A 22,358-nucleotide genomic window follows, 5' to 3' on the forward strand; every position below is an offset into this window, starting at 1 on the left:
TAATATTTAAAATTATTATTATTAATTTATATCCCGCCCATCTGGCAAGGTTTTCCCAGCCACTGGGAGTGCCTTCCAACAAAACGCTTCCAACAAAACCCAACAAGAACCGATTCAACATTCAGAGCTTCCCCAAACAGGGCTCCCTTCAGATGTCTTCTCAAAGTCGGGTAATTCTTTTTTCTCTCGGACATCTGGTGGGAGGGAGTTCTGCAGGACAGGCACTACCACCGAGAAGGCCCTCTGCCTGGTTCCCTGCAACTCAGCTTCTCACAGCGAGGGAACCGCCAGAAGGCCCTCGGAAGTGGACCCAGGCATCCAGGCAGAAATCGCGTTTGAATGGGTCCCGTGGTCATCTAGTCCCACCCCCAGCAATGCAGGAAGAATAAGTGATTGTTATTTTTTAATATATTAATTTTTATTAGTTTTTTTAATATATCATTTTCAACAGTAATTAAACATCCTTTGAGATATTTCAATTTTTGACTTCCATCAATCCTGTCTGAAAATTTTCCAATCTAATTTCTCAGGATACATTTCTTATCTTCCCTATTACTCATAACCAAGATTTCTATCTTTTTCTACTTTGTAACACTTCGTATATCTCTCCTTACAAAACTTCTAGTGCAATTTGTCGATTACAGTTGCTCTTCAAATAATTCATATACTTCTTCCAATCTTCTGTCAATCTCTGGTCTTGCAGTTTCGAATCCTTCCTGTCCTTTTGGCCAATTCTGCAGTCTATTAATTTTGTCTGCCATTCTTCTTTCGTCGGAATTTCATATTCTTTCCATTTCTGGGCTCAAAATACTCTTGCCGTAGTTGTTCCATAGAAAAACAATTTGACATCTTGTCTATTAATGTCCTGACCAAGTAAAATGCTTGGGGTTTTTTTTTGTTGTTGTTTTGTTTAAATTGAAAAGCCTAATAGTAATGAAAGGAATGAGGATTTGTCTGGAAAACGGGCTGAAGCGTCTTTGTGAGTGGCATTCAAAGCCGCCTTGGAGTCACTTGAGAACAGAGAAACAAGGAGGAGGCAGGCTTTTTCTGTCCATTTCCTGTCCATTTTGCTCGCCTGCCAGCTGGATGGGAAGTGTCAAAACGCTTCCCTCCCAGCTCTGCCACCCAGTGATTTTACCCCCAGGACTCAGGATCATCCAGAGAGGTAAATAATGTGATTTATTTCGTTTGCCGGAGAGGTAAATAATGTGATTTATTTCGTTTGCCGGAGAGGTAAATAATGTGATTTATTTCGTTTGCTGGAGAGGTAAATAATGTGATTTATTTCATTTTCCAAAGTTTGCATGCTTTAATCATCGTCATCCTTGAACAAGAACAACAGCCATCAAGATTACATTGAATTGATCCACTGACTCCCTGGCAATTTGCGCCAAAATTATTCCACGCACACCCCTTACAAATCGGGGAAAATTCAGTTGAAAATGCAACTTCTCTGGGCTTCTCCAGTCTCACGATATGTTGCATTTTCAGATGAATTTGGGGGGGACCACTTCAAACATCCGCTGTGCTTTGGAGCGGTTTGCTCCTTGCAAACAGCTGAAAGTCTGTAAATTTTGAGGAGAAGCCTGATTTGCAAGGGGTGGGTGGGTGGAATAATTTTGACGGCAACTATGTGTTATTTATTGGCTTTATATACTGCTCAAGGCAGCTCGCCGAAGAAAACCAGAACACAAAACCCACAAAATACATAATAAAATATGACAAACCTAGAATCTCCCCCACCGAAAAGACCACACCCTAAATAGTTATCTGTAACATCTTTCTGCTTTCTGCTATTCCAAATCCGCCTCACGTTTTCCTGCCCTTACAGCCACGCTAGAGATCTATGAGATGGAGAAATATCAACCAATAAGAGAATAAACTGATATGATGACCAAAATTTGGGACCCAGAGGAGCGGAAACCCTTTTGCAAAGCATTTGAAAGAAATATATAACAGTCGGGGGAACGGGCAAGTAGGACTTGAACGCGGAGCAGTAGCGAAAAGAAATTAGGGTATTCGGCATGGCTGGGAGAGGGTATGCAGCAAGAGAAATGGGGAGACCAAGGAGGGATGGAATACAAAATAAAAATAGCATATGCAGCAAGAGAAGGAGAAATTGGGAGACCAGGAGGGACAGAGTACAGACCTATTAGATGGATGGTGGCAATCTAAACTTTTATGTATTAAAATAAAAATACAGTCTTGTCCTTTGGATCTCTCATTTTGGCATTTCTCATTTAGGCCCGTGTTGCAGACGCCTTTCTTCTGCTTCCTACAAGGGAACCCCAATGCCCGTTAGTTCTGAAGGGCAGCCACAGAAGGAAGTGGGGCTGGGTGCATGGAGCCATTCCCAGCGCTTCTTGTGATTGGGATCCATAGATAGCTGGAGAGAGAATGCCAAGGATTCATATTCATAGCTGCTGAGAACGCCGAGGTTGCAGGTTCGAGAGACAGCAGCATCTTCCTGTATCGCAGCAGGTTGGTCTGGATGACCCTCAGGGTCCCTTTTCTCATTCTCCCTCTGCTTTCTCTCCGCAGATGAAGATTTGCTTCTTCCCCAGAAAGATGGCAGCAAGTGGCTTGCTGGCGCCAGGTAACCGTTTACACAGCATCCAGTCACGCCCGGACTCTGGACTGTGTACGTTTCTCCTGCCTGGCTGTGTACATTTCCAGCTTGGACACAGTCCAGTTTTCCACTCTGGTGGGTTGCCTAGATGAGCCAGAGCGGAAAGAAAGACGTAATTTGCGGTCAGGAGAGGATCCTTCAGAGATCCAGTCCCCCACTAGCCTGGATTCGTGGCTCCGCGTCACACCAAGGCCAACGTTCTCCAAGCCGCCACTTATAATAATAATAATGTAATTTATTATGTATACCCCGCCAATCTGGCTGGGTTTCCCCAGCCACTCTGGACGGCTTCCAACAAAACACTAAAATACCATAATCAATTAAACATTAAAAGCTTCCCTAAACTTCCAGAGCTTGAGCTGAATGGGACCCCAAAGGGTCATCCATCCCAACCCACCGCTAGGCAGCCATCTCCGTTCTTCCATCCCAGACCAATGGGCAGGATGCGTTGCAGGGGGTTGAGCTGGATGACCCTCAGGGTCCCAATCCAGATCTATGCTTCTACGTTTGGACTTGACGGGGGCAGGATAGGTGGCCCTCGGCTAGGATTCTGCGCCCCTGTTTCTCTGCAGTGCTGCTCTGGCTGGCCAAAATTGCTGCTGGCTCCCCTTTCCTGCTCCCTGCTCCCGAAAACATGTCCGACCGTGGGCTGGCTGCTCCAGGGAGAACAAATTCGTCAGGGGACGTCCTGCAGTGGCACGCGGGATTCCCAGATCCCCTGGAAGACCTTGGTAAGTGTCACCTACGTAAAGGTCAAGGGACCCCTGACCATTAGGTCCAGTCACGGCAGACTCTGGGGTTGCGGCGTGCATCTTGCTTTATTGGCCGGCGTACAGCTTCCGGATATGTGGCCAGCAAGACTAAGCCGCTTCTGTCAAACCAGAGCATCGCACAGAAATGCCGTTGACCTTCCCGCCGGAGCAGGACCTATTGATCTACTTGCACTTTGACGTGCTTTCGAACTGCTAGGTTGGCAGGAAAGTGTAACCTAGGGGTCCTCTTTAAGAACCGCCCTGCTTTAAGGGGCCGGGGAAGAATGCGGGAAAGGACCACAAAGTATTATTAAATATCTTAATCTTGTTCTTCCCTCCCCAGGCGCATCCTGATATACATTTAGTAAATTGTTATTACAGGTATTAATAATGAGAAATAAAATAGGAGAGGCAGGCCGGGCCACCCACATTTGAACAGGCGCCAAAAACGAGGCGGGAAGGAGAAATCCCCTCCTTCACGCACAGGGACCCCAGTGTCAGTAAGTTCCACAGGTGAGCTGCAGAAAGAATGCTGCCAGTCCAGGGAGCATGAACTCCAAAAGGTCGAAACCAGCAGGGCAAACAGGGCAAAATGCTCTCTGCCGAGCCAGGATTGCATTCTTTGGGGCAAAAGGTTCCCGCCTTGCTGGGGGTTGGCCTGGATGACCCTCAGGGTCCCTTCCAGCTTTTGGGTTCTTTCCCCTGTTTTCAGAGCCTCCTGCCCAGCCGGTCATCCGCAGAGAGCCTTCTCCGCAAAAGCCCGGCATCCGCTTGTCCTGCTGGGTGCCGAGCGGCGCAGTGGAGGCCGTTGAATGGAAAAGGGACGGGAAACCGCTCTCCGGGGGCCAAAGGGATGACGTTCTTCTCCTCCTCTCCGGGGTGGAGACGTCCCACTGCGGCTCGTACTCCTGCAATGCCAGCAACCGCCGGGGCTGGAAGGAGTCGCCCCAGCTGGACGTGACACCGGGTGAGTAGACGCCAAGTGGGGGGCACAAAACGGAAGAAGAATCCGGGCCCTCTCCTCTCCCCCGTTGCAACGTTTCGCCCTGTAGTGATCGGGTGGGATTGCTATGAGGAATTAGAACAAATCTCGAGTCAGCCATCTGGGTCAGCAAGGAAAGCATTGCGTTGACTGGGTTTCAACTGTGATAGGAATTTTACGGTCTTAGATATATGGTAATGTTCCTAAGCGTACCAACCAAGATCAGCGCAGGAAGACCCTCCTGGAACCATTTTGATTCCTAAACTGAGCAAATGTTTTCTCGGCAAGGTCAAAGTGGGAAACCTCCCCATTGTCTCACAAATCCGGTCTTAAGGGCACATTTAAGATATGAATAGGGTGTGAGCCTGTGACCTGACCCAGGAACTAAGTATTTATCATAAAAAAACTAGCCCGGCTCTCCAGGCAATCCAATCAAGTGACCATTAAACAGGTAACCTGTCAGACGAGATAAACAATGCACTCAGATTTCTGCTGTAGACTGCCTTTTCTGTGATGTAGGTATGACTAGCCAGGCTCCCCAGGAAATCCAATCAAGTAACCTACCAGACAGGAGATAAACAAGGACAGGAGCAATATAACATTCAAAATTTCTGTTTTAGACCGCCTTTTCTGTGATGTAGGTATGATGTATCTGAGGGGTGGTTTTAGGTTACACCCCTTCTGCGATGTAGGAATGATGTTTCTGGGAGTGGTCTTGCCTTGCCTTGCTACATGACCATGGGATCCCTTCCCCATCAATGGGTCTATGATTCCCACCAACATTTCTCAGGCGAAAGAGGCCCAATAGTTCTGCGGCTCCAGAAGCAGACCTGGTTGGAAGAGAGGGGAAAGCGAAAGCAAACTCTGAATCCATCTTTCCAGGGAATGGTAGAGTTGGATGGGACCCCACTGAAAAACCTCCAATTAATGATAGGATAGATTCGGAAAGGACCTTCAGGGTCATCCAGTACAACCCCAGGCAATGTCACCATGGGCGTACCTGGGATGGGAGAGAGGAGAGAGGCATGGGTGCCCGAGCGCCCACAACATTCCCATGGAGGGTCTGGGCACCCCCAAATTTTGGTGCCAGGGCCATGGCACCCAGTTGACACTTCTGGAGGGGGGAAGAGGAACATTGGAATTCCTCCCTGAGGTGCTTGATGTCTCTTCCCCAACGGGCTCCATCCTGCAGGGATCTCCATGATGCTGGGGGTGTCCTTCCAGCTCTCCGCCTCAGCCCTGGTGAGTGCTGCTTTCTCCGGATGGGGGATCCTCTTGCCATTGTGTCAGCCCCATAAACTCCAGATCCGTGAGTATCTTTTTTGCCGCGGGTTGGACTGGATGATCTTAGGGGTCCTACCCTTAGGTGCTACCACCCTCTTGACTCCCATCTCGCTCCCCAGGAGGGAAGGCCTGGAAGTGGCTCAGCATCTACGTCAATGGACTGACAGGCTTGGCTTCGGCCCTTGCCTTCGTGGCCCTGATCCTGTGGAGCTATGATCAAGGTGAGGCGGGAAGGGGCTTTCGGAGAAGAGGAAGAAGCTAATTTGCCACAACAACAACAACAACAACAATAATAATAATAATAATAATTTAGTATTTATACCCTGCCTATCTGGCAGGGTTTCCCCAGCCACTCGGGACGGCTTCCAACAAAACACTAAAATACAATAAAAGCTTCCCTAAACAGGGCTGCCTTCAGATGTCTTCTCAAAGTCGGGTAGTTATTTTTCTCTTGGACATCTGGTGGGAGGGAGTTCCGCAGGGCGGGCGCCACCATGAGAAGGCCCTCTGCCTGGTTCCCTGCAACTCGGCTTCTCGCAGCGAGGGAACCGCCAGAAGGCCCTCGGAAGTGGACCCCGGCGTCCGGGCTGAACAATGGGGGTGGAGACGCTCCTTCAGGTCTACTGGACCTTTGAGGCCGTTTAGGGGTTTCAAGGTCAGCACCAACCCTTTGAATTGTGCTCGGAAACGTACTGGGAGCCAATGTAGGTCTTTCAAGATGGCCGCTCACAGTCCCCAGTCTAGCTGCCGTATTCTGGATTAGTTGTAGTTTCCGGGTCACCTTCGAAGGTATCCCCTCGTAGAGTGCATTGCAGTAGTCCAAGCGGGAGATAACCAGAGCATGCACCACTCTGGGCAAGTAGGGTCTCATCCTGCATCCCAGATGGAGCTGGTAAACAGACACAGAATGGACCTGCGCCTCCATGGACAGCTGTGAGTCCAGAATGACTCCCAGGCTGCGCACCTGGTCCTTTAGGGGTACAGTTACCCCATTCAGGACCAGGGAGTCCTCCACACCCACCCGCCTCCTGTCCCCCCAAAACAGTCCTTTTGCCTTGTCAGGATTCAACCTCATCTTGTCAGTATTCAACCTTCCCCATCTGTTAGCCTCCAACCATCTCCAGGCACTCACACAAGACCTTCGCTGGTTCCCATTGGAAAGAGAGGTAGAGCTGGGTCTCATCCGCATAATACGGAGCTTAAAGGAATACTGGGCTTAAAGGAATGGACAGCCTTAAAAAAAGTCTGATTTTCCTTTGGAAGGATCTAGTAGACTAGTTGCCTTTTAGGGAGTTGGACGCGGGGGTCCCGTCCGACTGGACCGGCCCACCATCGCCCTTCCTTCCCAGGAGGACTAGGTGCCTTCTAGGGGGCTGTACACGGGGGTCCTGTCCGACTTGACCGTCCCACCATCACCCTTCCTCCCGAGGAGGACTAGGTGCCTTTTAGGGGGTTGGACACGGGGGTCCCGTCCGATTCGACCATCCCACCATTGCCCTTCCTCCCCAGGACTCTCGGCTGCCCTCATCCTGCCTCTGTTCCTCCTCATCTACGTCGCGATGGTCACCCTGCTGGTCGTGGGCACCGTTGCCTTCAAGATGGACATGATCCACCAGATCACCGACCCGGCAGGTCGGTCAGCGAGGCTGGGCGGCGTCCTCCACCCTCCAGAGCTTTTGGGTCTCTTCCGGGTTCTTGATTCTCGCGACAGGTTCTCGATTCCCTCCTCTTTCTTCTCCTGCAGCTCAGCGGCTGGTGGACTTCAGCACCCCGACGGGGGTGATCTTGGTCGCTGTGACGTGCAGCCTCCTCATCCGGCAGGTGGTGAAGTTGGAAGGTGAGACTGGCAGGCGGCTGAAATTTCTATGTCATTTGATGTCGTCTGAAATGTGGGGGGATTTGGCACGGATTGGCTCACAACGTAGAAAAACAGATAAATAAAATAAATAAAAATAAAAATAAAATATGGCATATGAAATAATAATTTTTATTAGTTATTCAATGGGTATACTGCCCTATACCCGCAACTCTCAAAACTATAATCACAATTGTCAGGGCTGGCTCCGGGTCCCAGCTCACCAAGGACCAACGCTAGCCGATAGTACAGTATCAAAGTCTTTATTGAAGAATAGTCTCCATTTACAAGTCTCAGCGTCCCAGCCCTACGTCTGGACTTTAGACCGGCGAAGCTCTGTCTGGATCTCCACCCCCCGTGCACCAGTTCAAGACTCTAATCTTACTCCACCTCTTCCTTCTTTCTCTCTTCCTCTGGGTCTTACTACCCCCCGGGGTCTCATTCCTCCTGGACTCTTCCGACGCGGAGCTAGACCCCTCTGACTCCTCCCCCTCTCTTCGGCGGGCTTTAGGACCTGGCTCCTTACCCGGGCTGCCCACCTTGCCGCCCTCCTGTACATTTGAACTTGGCGCGCGCGCGCGTTTTACTTTCCGGATGACCGTTTCCTCGCTCCCTGACGAGGGTGTGGCCACTCCTGCCTCACGTTCTCCCTCTGCCTGCGCGCTCCCTGATCCCGATGCCTTAGACTCCTCCCCCCTACTGCACTCTGGGGGGGACGCTGGTCCGGATTTCCAGCTGCTACTCTCTGAGTCCCCTTCTTCCCGAGGTGTCCCCCTGGGCACTCCCCTTGCCCTGACCATGGGGGCCCCTTTCTGTGAATCCTCCGAGTCACTGGAGAGACTCAGAGATCTTGGACTACTGTCGCCGCTGACATTTCCTTCCGACTCCTCCCCCTCGCTCTCTGTTTCTTCCCTCTCCAGTGACTCTGCTCCTGAACCCCTGACATCCATCCCCCCCTCGAAGCCCCCCCTTCCCCCCTCCCCTTCCTCCGGCGGGGGTGCTGGGTGCTCCGTCGTTGTGGGGGTGAATGGTGGATACAGTTCGTCCCCCGTGGCGTGCATCCAGTTAGAGAAATCCGGCTCGTCCTCCATGTCTTCGCCGACCTCGTTCTCCTCTGCTTCCATCTCCGTGCCGCCATGCTCGAACCCAACGTCCTCCCCCATCACGTCCATGTCCCTCTCACCCTCGTTCCCCTCTGGGTCCGTTGCCTGCCAAGGGCCCCTCAGCCACCTCTCCTCTCCTCGATTGTCCCACCAAAACGAGCGGTCTGAGGCAAACCCCGAGGGCGAGCCCTCCGGTGAACGTGTGTCTAATGGTGGTTCTTCGTCCGAGGTGAATCCCTGGAACGTGCTGGTAGAAAGCGTGGGTGTGAAAAGCCAGTCGTCGAAATACTCGGCTGGCATGGGCCTGTGTGGGAACAAGGCATGAAACTCCTCTTTGAGGAGAGGCTCGTCCAGGGCATAGTCCGGCACCCAACTGTTGGCGCTGGCCGGGGTACCTTCCCTTGCGAGAAAATATTCTACTCCCTCTTCCCCCCATCTCGAGTCCAAAATCTCTGTGACCTGGTTGATGGGTTCCCTTCTTGGCGACTCCCTCCTTGGGGGGATCTCCTTATACTGGTCTGGTGCCGTGCCCTGCGCCTGAAATCGGTGAGGTGCTTTGTAGGGCGTGAGCACCGACCTATGGAATACTGGGTGCATTCTGGATCCTTCCGGAAGTGTCAACCGGAAGGCCACCGGATTGATCTGTGCCTCAACTAGGTAAGGTCCTAGCTGCTTATGTCCGAGTTTCTTCTTAGCTAAGGATCTGGTCGGCACTGCGTGGGCCGCTAACCACACCCAGTCTCCCACCTGTATGTCTTCACCAACCCTCCTGTGCTTGTCAGCCTGCAGTTTGTATGCGTGCTTTGCCAGCTCTAACTGCCTCCTAAGCTGCTCGTGGACTTCCTGCAATTCCGCCGCCAAGACTTCCGCTGCCTGTGGCTCCCCCTCCCCCAGTCTCTCTAATCCCGGGAAGGTTCTGGGATGCCTCCCGTTGTTGGCGAAGAACGGCGTCACCCCTGTGGACACGTGCTTCGTGTTGTTGTAAGCGAACTCAGCGAGCGGCAGGTAGTCCACCCATGTCGTCGGCTGTTGATTTGCGTAGCATCTCAGGTACTGCTGCATGACGGCGTTGACGCGTTCCGCTTGTCCATTGGTCTGCGGGTGTCTCGCCGACGCTAGGTTGATCTTGACGTTCAGGAAACCCATCAGCTTCTGCCAGAAGCTCGAAATGAACTGGCGCCCCCTGTCGGACAAGATAGACCGTGGCAGTCCATGCACTCTGAAGACGTGGTCTATGAACAGTTTGGCGGTCTGTTCTGCCGTGGCCACCTTCGCGCACGGAATGAAGTGGGCCATTTTAGTGAACATGTCCACCACCACTAGCACTGCCGTTTTACCCCTTGAGCTGGGTAAATCCGTGACAAAGTCCAGGGCCACCCTCTCCCACGGTTCGCTCGGAGTCTGCAGCGGTTCGAGCAGTCCCGCCGGAGGTTTGTGGACTGACTTGGCCCTTTGGCAGGTGTCGCACCTCGAGACGTACTCCGCGACTTCCCCCCGCATCTTGGGCCACCAAAAATCTCTGGCAACGAGTTCTGCCGTCTTCTCCTTGCCAAAGTGCCCGGCGGTGGGTGCGTCGTGTAACTGCTGCAGTACTTTCGCCCGGAGGTCGTCTCCCGGTACGTAGAGGGCCCCTCTGCGGATGAGTAATCCGTCTCGTACTTGGAACTCGTCGTCCTTCACCGTGCCCTTGTGCACCTCCTCCATCTTGGCTTGTGCAAAGGGGTCCCTCTGCAGTGCTCGACGGACCGCCTCCAAGTCCACGGTTGCTGCAGCGCACGCCCACGCTTTCGGAGCGAAAATGTGCTTGGCCGCTGCTGGTGCCGCCTCTTCGAGGTATTGCGGCTTCCTGGACAGTGCATCCGCCATGATGTTGTTGTCGCCTGGGATGTATTCTATCCTGAAGTCGAAATCCGCGAAAAATTCCGCCCATCTGATGTGCCGCTGGTTTAGGAATCTTGCCGTGCGCCAGTACTCCAGGTTCTTATGATCCGTGCGGACCTGCACGGTGTGCTTGGCCCCGACGAGGAAGTGTCGCCACGCCTTGAATGCTGCATGAATGGCCAGCAACTCCCTGTCCCAGATGGTGTAGTTTTGCTCCGACTTGCTGAGCTTCCTAGAGTAGAAGGCACACGGTCTCCAGTCCCCATGCGGGTCCTCCTGCAACAGTACGGCGCCCACGGCTCTGTCTGAGGCGTCTGTTTCAACCCTCATCGGTTTGCTGGGATTCACATGCAGTAGCTGCCCTTCGGACGAGAAGAGACGCTTAAGGTTCTGAAAGGACTGCTCCGCTTGCTCCGTCCAGATGAACTTCTTCTTCTTAGAGCTGAGCGTGTCAGTAATGGCCGCCGTCTGCATCGCGAACCCCTTGATGAACTTGCGGTAAAAGTTGGCGAACCCCACAAACCGCTGGACCTCCTTCCGATTGCGCGGGCTCTTCCAGTCCAACACTGCGCGAACCTTGGCGCTGTCCATGGCAAGCCCCTTGTCCGACAGCTTGTAGCCCAGGAAATCCACCTCCGTCCTGTCGAACTGGCACTTCTCCAGCTTGGCATACAGCCGATGCTCCTGCAGTCTCTGCAGAACTTCCTTGACGTCACCTTCGTGGGCCTCCTCAGATTCTGAGAATATCAGGATGTCGTCCAAGAAGCAGACGCATGTCTTGTAGAGGAGACCCGCCAGGACGTGATGCATGAAAGCTTGAAAACAGTGGGCGCCATTTTGTAAACCGAAGGGCATAACTCTGTATTCATATGTGCCCAGGGGCGTGAACATGGCAGTCTTCCACTCGTCTCCTTCCCGTATGCGAATCAGGTTGTACGCCCCTCGCAGATCCAACTTTGTAAAAACGCGTCCTTTCCTCGCCGTCGCCAGCAGGTCATCTATCTTGGGCATGGGAAAGGCCGCGGGCTTGGTTCTGGAATTTAAAATTCTGAAGTCTACCACAAGTCTTTTTTGGGGCGTGTCCCTCTTCTTCACAAAGAATACAGGACTGCCCCCCGCTGCCTTCGACTCCCGGATGAAACCGCGCTTCAAGTTGAGGTCTATGAACTCCTTGAGCTCCTGCAGCTCATCCTCAGACATGGAATACAGTTTCCCGGCTGGCAGCGTCGCTCCTGGCAGGAGGTCAATCTTGCAGTCATAGGGCCTGTGGGGGGGCAGCTTGTCCGCTTCCTTCTCGCAGAAAACCTCCAAAAACGCTGCATACTTGCGAGGCACTGCTTGCAGCGTGCCTAATTGTAGCTGCGGGTCGTCCCCTCCTTCTTCCGGGCTAGGAAGGATGCAATGTTCCGCGCAATAGGAGGAGCCGAAGGTCAGTTGGCGTTGGTACCACGCCAATGCTGGGCTGTGCCTGTGCAGCCAACTCATGCCGAGGACTACAGGCGTGTCCGACAGGTGTGTGACATTAAAGCTGATGACTTCTCGGTGATTTCCAATCCGCATCACCATTGGTTGCGTTTGTTGCACCACCTGCCCCCCTAACAAGTCTCTGCCATCCACCGTGACAACGTTCAGGGGCAGCGTGGCTGGTAGCAGTGGTATATTGTGCTGCTGAATGAATTCCAGTCCTATAAAGTCAGCGTTGCTGCCGGAGTCAATGGTGATCGGCACCTCCAGAGTGCGTCCATTGGGCAGTTGGAGAGACGCTGTAAGCTGCACCACTGGTTTGGGTGGGAGGGGGTCTGTGGGTTGCAAAAGTGCTGGGGATTGTTTCATTGACTTGTCTGACTGGACCCCAGTGCCTCTTCCTCCAGCCAGACTCCGTCGTTTAACTGTTGCTGCGTTTTCAATTGAGCTGCTTCAGCGACTGTTGCGGAGGCTGCAGTGTGCTTGTGGAGCCTCTGGGGACACTCTTTCGCCATGTGTTGAGCACTGTCGCAGATGTAGCACTTCCTGTTCCCTCTAGGAGGCTTCGTTTTGGCTGCTCCCGGTGTTAGGGCTCTGTTAGCTGACTGAGCCCTGGCACCTCCTATCTCCATCGGCTCTTCTCCCCCTCCCTGCGAGGGTGTGGAGTGCGCACGCGCTGCTTCTCTGGGAAAGAAGGGAGGTGCTCTGGCTGGTGCCCTTCCCCAACGCCCTTCTTCCCTGTTGCAAGGACGTTCTTCCAGATGCACCCCGATCTCCAGAGCCCTCTGGACTACCTGCTGGGTGTTCCTTGGTCTCTCCCCTCTTCCAATCTCCGCTTTTACATCTGCATTCAACCCCTCCCAAAAGAGGTCTCTGACTGGCGCAGAATCTTTTTCCCACCCCAGGGCATGAACCAGTCCGAAAAATCGAGTATGGTACTGCCGCACGCTGGCTTTGCCTTGTTTAAGTCCATGTATGTCCCTCCTGGCAATATCGACGTCTACCTTTGATAAAAAGCAGGAGTCCATTGCTTTAATAAAAGCCTTCGCATCTTGGAGCGCTGGATCATTGTCCCTCCATAGATTCCGCAGCCACGTTTTGGCTTCCCCATGCAAATGGGACAAGATAAACCCCACTCTCTCTCTCTCATCTCTAAAGTCTTTGTCAAGTAAATCCAGCGCAAACAGCAGGTCTGCTCTGAAGTTGGGGTACTGCTGCAAACTCCCGTCGAAATGCGATACAAGGCTTCCTCCCCTTCTCCCCAAACCTATGCCTTCTGCCTTGGCTCCCGTTTGCCCCTCTTTGGAAAGCACGTCCAACCTGGCCTGGAGATCCCGGCAGGAGGTAACCATCTCCTCCTCTCTCTTCCTGGATGCAATTACCTCAGTGCTGAGTTGTGTCACCGCTTCTTGCAGGGCTTTTATCTTCTCTTCCGTCGTCATCTTGCCTGAGTTTTGTGAGCTCTGTAAGCACCCCTCCTCTGTCCTCGCTGCGCCGACTCACGTGGCGAGGTTCTTGGTGCCAAAACTTTAAAATAGGAGACAGAGCTTACTGTCAGGGCTGGCTCCGGGTCCCAGCTCACCAAGGACCAACGCTAGCCGATAGTACAGTATCAAAGTCTTTATTGAAGAATAGTCTCCATTTACAAGTCTCAGCGTCCCAGCCCTACGTCTGGACTTTAGACCGGCGAAGCTCTGTCTGGATCTCCACCCCCCGTGCACCAGTTCAAGACTCTAATCTTACTCCACCTCTTCCTTCTTTCTCTCTTCCTCTGGGTCTTACTACCCCCCGGGGTCTCATTCCTCCTGGACTCTTCCGACGCGGAGCTAGACCCCTCTGACTCCTCCCCCTCTCTTCGGCGGGCTTTAGGACCTGGCTCCTTACCCGGGCTGCCCACCTTGCCGCCCTCCTGTACATTTGAACTTGGCGCGCGCGCGCGTTTTACTTTCCGGATGACCGTTTCCTCGCTCCCTGACGAGGGTGTGGCCACTCCTGCCTCACGTTCTCCCTCTGCCTGCGCGCTCCCTGATCCCGATGCCTTAGACTCCTCCCCCCTACTGCACTCTGGGGGGGACGCTGGTCCGGATTTCCAGCTGCTACTCTCTGAGTCCCCTTCTTCCCGAGGTGTCCCCCTGGGCACTCCCCTTGCCCTGACCATGGGGGCCCCTTTCTGTGAATCCTCCGAGTCACTGGAGAGACTCAGAGATCTTGGACTACTGTCGCCGCTGACATTTCCTTCCGACTCCTCCCCCTCGCTCTCTGTTTCTTCCCTCTCCAGTGACTCTGCTCCTGAACCCCTGACAACAATGATTACAATAATCAATAAAAATAACAACAGATCACCATGCTTTTGGCCCTTGGGCAATTCAGCTCCAGGGACCACACCTTCACTCCTTAAGATGCACAGACATTTCCCTTTACTTTTTAGGAAGAAAAAAAGTGTGTCTTATGGAGCCAAAAATATGGTACCATATGGAAAACGAAATAATAATTATTATTTCTTATTCAATGGGTATACTGCCCTACACCCACAAGTCTCAAAACTATAATCACAATGTTTACAATAATCAATAAAAATAACAACAGATCACTATGCGCAAATACCGTGAAACCACAAAAGCAGTAGGAGAAGCAAGGACACCCAACCTAAAATTATTGTTTTTATTAAAATAATTACTAAAATAATATATACCCTGTACTCCTCTTCTCTCTTCCCAGCTGATTCTGCTGCCCCTAAAGTCCTGGTTTGGTGGGGGGAGTTTTTAAAATATATTAAAACTTTGGCCTGGCTGTGGTTTTCTTCACAGAACAAGGATGCGCTGCACCAGTGGACCTGACACCTGTTGTTGCAGGAACTGCTGGGATGTACTTCCTCCCCTTTGCGGCAATTGTTGCCGTCCGTAAGTAACTCCGCCATTGTAGATGGGGCAGGTTTGGCCTTGCTGTGGGTTGGACTGGATGACCTTTGAGGGTCCCAGCTCTGCCATTGTATGATTCTGTGTTGAGATTCCTGCACTGAAGACGATGGATTTTTCAGAGCTAGCTGACCTAACCGGAAGAGTCCATGACCAGGAGGAGGAGGAGTATCAGGAAGAGTGGATTAAATTGAATGATTACTTAGTTAAATTTAATTAAATTTAATCCAATCTTCCTGATACTTCTCCTCCTTCTGGTCACGGACTTTTCCAGTTAGGTCTTAGTTAACTATGTTAAGTTAAATTAACTGAAAACAGCTTGCAGATACTTAATTGGCTTAGCATTTTATTTACGTTAAGTGATGAATTCATATGTTTAATTTCATAATGTGAAGATCTAAGGATGTTAATGTTTAAGTTGAATTTTAGAAGAACTGTGATTTGGAAAACCGTTCAAAGGACATGCAATGAAATTCAACCAAGGGGAAGCGAGGACGTCACTTAACAATGTTAATCAGTACAATTTTCAATAAGGCTATGATTTATGTTTGTTTGTCTTATGTGTTGGTTTGTTTATAATGTTGTGAAAACCAATAAAAAAAATGGGGGTGGGGAGAGAAGAGATTCCTGCACTGAAGCCTCCGTTTCGCCCAGTTCCTTGCCTAACCTCCTCCAGCGGACCCTTCGGTTCACATCAATCAATCGATTAATCAATCAATCAATCAATCATAGGGGCCTCTAGCTGCAGGAGGAACAGTATAATCGTAGAATGAGAGCTGTCAGGGACCCGACTGCAAGGCGGGAATCTCAAAGTTGTGGTTGTGTTTGCAGATTGCGCCGATATGAAGAGGAGGACAGACGAGGACCGAACCTCCAGAAGGGAAAACTGGAAGAAGGTACGATCGGGTTGCCAAAAAGGATGGCCTTTTTTTGGCTGGGTGACCAAGAATACTCATGGAAGGGACCAGAGGGTCATCTATCCCAACCCCCATTTGGGGCAGAAGTCTCAACATGGAATCCTAGAAACAGTTGAGCTGGATGGGACCCCAACCTAGGCTTCAAAACCTCCAGTGTAGAACAGTGGTGGGCTTGTAATCTGGGGAACTGAGTTCGAGTCTCCGCTCCTCCACATGCAGCTGCTGGGTGACCTTGGGCTGGTCAACTTCTCCGAAGTCTCTCGGCCTTACTCACCTCACAGTGTTTGTTGTGGGAAGGAAGGGAAAGGAGATTGCGAGCCGCTTTGAGACTCCTCAAGCAGGATATCCAATCCAAACTCCTCCACTTCTCCTCCAAGGAGATATTTTAATATTTTAATGTTTCAATATTTTAATGTTGTATTTTCCATCTTGTTTTTAACTTGTATTCATTCAACCTGTTTTTATGATTGCTTGTTAGCCACCCTGAGCCCGACCTTCGCTGGGAAGGGCGGGGTAGAAATAAAAATTATTATTATCATTATTATTACAAGGAAGGCGATTTCACCTGGAATGTCTCTCAGCTTGAACCGAGTCCAAAGGGTCCCTTTCCTTTTCCTTGCTGGAGAAACCCAGCCAGATAGGTGGGGTATAAATAAATTATTTTATTATTATTATTATTATTATTATTATTATTATTGCAGGCCATCCAGAACGGGACCTTCCAGCTCCTCTGAGCCGAATTCCTGCATCCCGCCAGATCTTTCCATGCCCTCTGCAAACCGAACTCAGAGTGCCAATAAAAATATTCTACGATTCACCTCTGTCTTCTTTTTATACCTTTTTTATCCAGCTGGGCGGGAGAAGCATCCTGTTGGCGCCTCAAAAGCACACATTGATTCTGCTTTTGAGCCCAGCATTGGCTGGGGAGGGCAGGATAGAAATAAATTATTATTATTATTATTATTATTATTATTATTATTATTATTATTCTATTGAGAATATTTTGACAGAAGGAAATCAAAGGAGCATGGAAAGGGAACAAAGAAAAATAAAAGATGTCTATGATATTATTATTATTTATTGAATTGATAAACCACCCTATACTCAGAGGTCTCATATATGCAAACAACTATGATTCCATAGATAGTCAATCTCCTCCAGCACTTCTCCAGTGAAAATAGGGACATCCTGTCACACCTCTGATATTACCCTGATGGAAATTGGGACATCCTAGTCCATCTCCAACCATTCTCCCACGAAAATAGGGACATCCTAAAGGAAAATGGGACCTTCCTAACACTAACCCTAACCCCAACCCCCAACTCTAACCCTAAAACCCTGACCCTGACCCTCTGACCCTGACCCCAACCCCTAACCCTCTAAACCTAACCCTCTAACCCTCACCCCAACCCTAAACCCTAACCCTAACCCCAACCCTAACCTCCTAAGCACATTCCAAAGAATCATATGATGGTGTATATATCTATATTGGAAGGGACCCCAAGGGTCATCCAGTCCAACCCACTGCAAGGCAGGAATATGCAAGAGAACAACCACCAACCTTGGTTGTGCTGTCATTGTTGCCCTATTAAATGCCACTTTTAAGGCAATTTAAACTACAGGTGCAAGTTACACCATTAAGCACACCTTGCCATCTCCTTTTGCTGACTGAGAGCAGAGGAGGTGCTGTTTACAGTCTCTCTAGGAGCATTTCAACAGTCAGAAGGAGGCCTGAAGCCTTCGGGGTGATTGTACATATGCTTAGAACATTTATACCTCCAGAAAAAGAAAAAAAATGAGCCTACATTAAGGGAATGCTCATGAGTGTATAAAGTGCTCTTCTTCAGAACATCTCTCTTAACATTACAAACTGCTACAAATTTCCAAAACACACACATACGTGCCAGTATTTGTAAATGTAAATGATTCAACTGGCTTTTGGTTTTGGCCCCTGTTACAGGGGCTCAGCGCACTTGGTCTTGTGGCGTTTGGGCTCCCAGCCTATATGTGTGTACGCGAATGTGCATAGCTGGTGACAGTCTTAAATCTTTGCTTTGCCCCTGCTGTGAGCCACATTGCACAGTTGATTTTTAAGGGCTGACACACACACACACACACACACACACATCCCAAAACTGTATTAAGACATTACTAAATGCTAAGGTTTCAATTTTTTGAGATACCGTGGGAAAATGCAATCTCCCTGACCATCGAGGAATAGAGACTGTTTCTGGGAGGTTGCCAGGGTTTCTGGTGTGAGGATAGGAAAAGAAACTTTTCAACCAGCTGTTTGAGCTGAAATCCACCTTTGGAGAAGGCAGGCTGCACCTCTTGAAAGGACCAGGCCTTGTGGAGGTGTAGGGACGGTGCGGTCTCACCAATTTATAGAAATAACTAAGTATTTCCCACCGTTCCCTTTACTCCTTACTACTAAGAATCTTTTCCAGTGGATGGAAGTGGACTTAGGCAGATGTAGCATTCAACATTAAGGAATACAGCGGAGCCTATACAGGCAACCCACCTTTTGCAACTGCATGGAGATGTCTTAAGAGCTGCCTTGCCTCTTTTTCTTTCCTTCCCTTTGGCTGCCACACTGCTGGGTGGATCAGGTGTTTGGTTAAAGGAGCTGTTTGGATATTGTGTCAAAAGATCCCCTTTCCCCCTCTCGCCCCACAAGGCAGCAGCAGGAGGGCCCCTCTTCTCCCTCCCTTTGTCAGGCAAAACTTCCCCCTTCCTTCTCCTCCCCCTTTTTGGGAGCAGGAATTCAGCACAGCCCATAGAGACCTGAGAAATAACAGGGGGGCGAATTTTTTCCAGAAGAACTGAAAGAGGGGTCCGTGTAAAAAGAGGCACCAAGCTCAAATTAACGTGCAAGGAATAAGGTAACTCAAAGGAAGTGAGGCTACTTTCCCATCATACAACTAACTTTAAGGAATGCTATTTCTGTTTCTTGTTTCTGAAGCCCTTTCCAAAGAAAAATGATGGTATATAACCTCTGGAAGGGACCCCAAGGGTATCCAGTCCAACCCGCTGCAACGCAGGAACATGCAGGAGTCCCTTATGGGGAACAACCCCACAACCTTGGTTGTGCAGCAAATGTTGCACTCTTAAATGGCACTTTGAAGGCTATTTAGATATAGTTCAGGGATCCACACCTCTCCTGGAGCTGCAACTTCAGCCATGAAGAAAACATGGCCATTCACTATTATTGACTGGAAACAGAGGAAGTGCTGCTTACATCCTCCTTGGGAGCATTTCAACAGTCAGGAGGAGCCCTGAATCCTTCGGGGTGATTATACATATTCTCACCCTGACCCTACACAAAGCGTCCTCTCCATCTACCCCTTCTGCCTGGAAGTGTGTGCAAGGAAGCCCACTCATTTCAGGAACCAAGCCTGACTATCTACTGTTGCATGTCTGTTGCATGTCACGTGTCTGTTTACATACCAGCACAATTTGCTGGGAACTTCTGTTGTGTGTACAGTGGTACCTCGGGTTAAGAACTTAATACGTTCTGGAGGTCCGTTCTTAACCTGGAACTGTTCTTAACCTGAGGTACCACTTTAGGTAATGGGGCCTCATGCTGCCACCGTGCCGCTGGAGCACGATTTCTGTTCTCATCCTGAAGCAAAGTTCTTAACCCGAGGTACTATTTTTGGGTTAGCGGAGTCTGTTTGTCCTGATTTATGATTAATAAATCCATAGTTGTGGTATGCTTCCACAAGCCTCACGCCTATTCTGTGTGTGCAGTTCGCTCGGCTGATATAGTGTGCTCTGGCTTTGAAGCCTGGGTCGCTGATTTACATCGGAGCAGAGGCAGATGGATCTTTGCAGCTGGACGGCTGAAAGGAGACGATCCAGCTGGGGCTAGCCAGCTAGCCTTGCGACCCTCTGCATGCCGACAACTACAACTAACTTAAAGGAATGCTATTTCTCTATCTTCTTTCTGAAGCACTTTCCAAAGAATCTTATGATGGTGGGTGAGTGGGTGAGTATATATCGTGAAGGGACCCCAAGGGTCATCCACTCCAACCTGCTACAAGGCAGGAATTTGCAGGTGTCCCTTACGGGGAACAACCTCACAACCTTTGTGTCCACAGCACAGCTAGCTGTTGCACTATTAAATGGCACTTTGAAGGCTATTTAGGTATGGCTGAGGGATCCACACTTCTCCTGCAGCTGCAAGTTAAGTTACGCCATGAAGCACCCCTTGCCATCCCCTTTTGCTGACTGAGAGCAGGGGAAGTGCTGCTTACAGCCTCTCCAGGAGCATTTTGACAGTCAGGAGCAGGCCTGAAGTTCTCGGGGTGATTGCACATATGCTAACAACATTTATACCTCCAGGCAAAGGACAAAACATGAGCCTACTCTGAAGGCTCATAAATGTAGAAAGTGCTTTTCTTTAGAGCACCTCTCTTAACATTGCAAGCTGCTGCAAGTGTCCAAAACTGGTGTGAAGTTGCTGGTTTGTAAATATTAATTATTCCTACTTTATTGATCTGAATTACTCAAATGGCTTTTAGTGCTGGCCACTAGAGCAGGGGCTGATCCCTATTTATTCTTGTGGTGTTCAATTCAGAGTATCTGTTTAAAAAATCAGAAAGCAATGGAGGGTTGCTGTTAAGGCTGGGGGGAAGGGGCAAACTCGGTCTTATAGACCCAAACTGGGTTTTGGGATGCTCCATTAGACAAATCAGCCAGCTCACTGCCTATCTAATTCACTGGGCATTCAAGTATTTGCTTGCAAATTAATTAACTTTTTTAATTTATGCCTTTTCCAAAACATTTATCTTAAGATGTAATGTGCAAGTGTACCACTTTTGGATGCTAATTAACCTCCGCTTGGATTATGTGGATAAATTGATAGGTGAAAGAATCGGTGCCTTGAGTAATTACCTGGTTAAAACAATGGTTCATCTGAAGAAATTAAGTTTTCAACACATTGCTTTGTCACCTTTAGATAGCCTAATAAGAAAAGGAAAAATAGACAAACCTCACCAACATGGGTGAAGCCAGGAGGTGCTGCCCTACCCCAATCAAATAAATAAAAATACTTTACTGTATTTTTACTGTGCTGGTTAGGGGGCACGAGGCCAAGCCCCATTTGGGTGGGTGTGATATATCAGGAGTGGGGTTGTTTAAAAATGTTCTTAAGTGTTATATGTTAATTTGTATTTCTATTTTTTTCCCTATTACCTTCATGCCTGCAGCTGACTTTTCCTCCACCTCCTCTTCTCCGTTCCTCAGGAGAAGCTTCCTCCTCTTCAGAGAAGAAATTCAGCAGAGCCCATACAGACCTAAGAAATATCAGTAGGGTTGATTATTTTCACAAGAAGGGAAAGAGGGGGTCCACATAAAAGCAGACATATAATATGTCAAGCACAGATTGCAGTGGAAGAAATAATAAAGTGGGAAAGGAGCCTCCCTTCCCTATGAGCCATCATACGACTAACTCGAAGAAACATGTTTCCCCCCCTTGTTTATTCTTTCTGAAGCACTTTCCCAAGAATCATATAATGGTGTATACAGCTGGAAGGGACCCCAAGGGTCTTCCAGTCCAACCCGTTGCGAGGCAGGAATCTGCGAATGAACCACAAGGGGATTGCATTTAATAATAAGTTCAATCTGCGAATGAACCACAAGGGGATTGCATTTCATGATAAGTGAAGGAATTGGGATCTTGAGGAATTACAGTACCTGGTTACAAAACCACTGCTTAAAGCAGTGGTTCATCTGAACAATACATTGTTCAGATACAGTTTTCTGTACATTGCTTGGTCACCCTTGGTTCGGCTCACAAAGGCGGCCGGAGGGGGAAAGCAATGGAGATCTGAACTCACAGCCAGTTACTCTGGAGTTGCTGTAGCCAAGGGGAGCTTCCCCACCCCAATTCGAATAAATAAAAATACTATACTGTTAAGGCTTAGGGGGGGAGGGGAGAGAGGCCATGTCCCACTTGGGTGGGTGTGATTTATAATAATAATAATAATTTAACATTTAATGATAATAATTTATTACTATTTCCCAGTCACCAACAGAATATTTTTAAAAAGATAAAGCATAATATACTACAAACACCCCTAACCCTTTTCTAATAACAATTATTATAAAAACAATGATAACAATTTAAAAATTAATGATAATCATAATTTATTATCCTTCCCCAGCCACTGTGGGCTCCTCCCAACAGAATATTAAAAACGCAACAAAACGTAAGAATTACAAACTTCCCTTTTATAATAATAATAATAATAATAATAATTTAAAAATCAATGATGATAATCATTTATAATTATTTCCCACCCACTGTGGGTGGCTCCCAACGGAATACAGTATTAAAAACACGACAAAACTTACAAGCTTCCTTCACGTAAAGGGCGTGGGAAACGCCGAGGAGAAACAGCTGAAGAGAAAAAGCGCCAAACGGCTGGCCCCGCCCACAACCCGACCTGTGATTGGCCAAAAGGCCGACCTATTGCTGCCGAGATTTTTATTGTTGCTGTGGCTGCTCTGCGCGTGCGTTGAGCGAGGGGGTCCGGGGGGGGGCCGTTTGGACGAGGCCAACGTGACTGGAAA

General features: G+C 49.4%; 1 protein-coding gene and 2 long non-coding RNA genes across 5 annotated transcripts; 1 reads left to right on the plus strand and 2 right to left on the minus strand.

The window, feature by feature from the left end:
• Positions 1–933: 933 nt before the first annotated feature.
• LOC310675661 (uncharacterized protein) lies at positions 934–16,596 on the plus strand (the record flags this gene model as incomplete). 3 transcript variants are annotated; one of them, XM_083436645.1, is made up of 11 exons in its annotated part: positions 1,072–1,165; positions 2,542–2,596; positions 3,202–3,360; positions 4,094–4,348; positions 5,556–5,672; positions 5,767–5,868; positions 7,157–7,279; positions 7,392–7,484; positions 14,758–14,850; positions 15,697–15,761; positions 16,484–16,596. In XM_083436645.1, the coding sequence occupies 10 exons, from the start codon at positions 2,542–2,544 to the stop codon at positions 16,514–16,516; spliced, it is 1,095 nt and encodes a 364-aa protein (XP_083292771.1). In that variant the 3' UTR covers positions 16,517–16,596. The 3 variants fall into 3 exon arrangements, with proteins under 3 accessions (XP_083292769.1, XP_083292771.1, XP_083292770.1); XM_083436644.1 differs by lacking the exon at positions 1,072–1,165 and adding an exon at positions 2,355–2,444; XM_083436643.1 differs by lacking the exon at positions 2,542–2,596 and having other exon boundaries at positions 934–1,165.
• On the minus strand, positions 3,689–18,328 carry LOC310675850. The gene is made up of 2 exons (XR_014510237.1): positions 18,293–18,328; positions 3,689–5,179 (listed from the first exon to the last, which is right to left on the minus strand). It is a non-coding gene; the product is annotated as an uncharacterized lncRNA (long non-coding RNA).
• Positions 18,329–18,352: 24 nt separating this feature from the next.
• LOC310675903 lies at positions 18,353–22,304 on the minus strand. The gene is made up of 3 exons (XR_014510300.1): positions 22,140–22,304; positions 20,979–21,079; positions 18,353–18,375 (listed from the first exon to the last, which is right to left on the minus strand). It is a non-coding gene; the product is annotated as an uncharacterized lncRNA (long non-coding RNA).
• Between the last annotated feature and the right edge of the window lie 54 nt (positions 22,305–22,358).

The sequence above is a fragment of the Podarcis tiliguerta genome, assembly GCF_965153285.1.
Source record: "Podarcis tiliguerta genome assembly, chromosome: 4".
NCBI classification, from domain to species: Eukaryota; Metazoa; Chordata; class Lepidosauria; order Squamata; family Lacertidae; genus Podarcis; species Podarcis tiliguerta.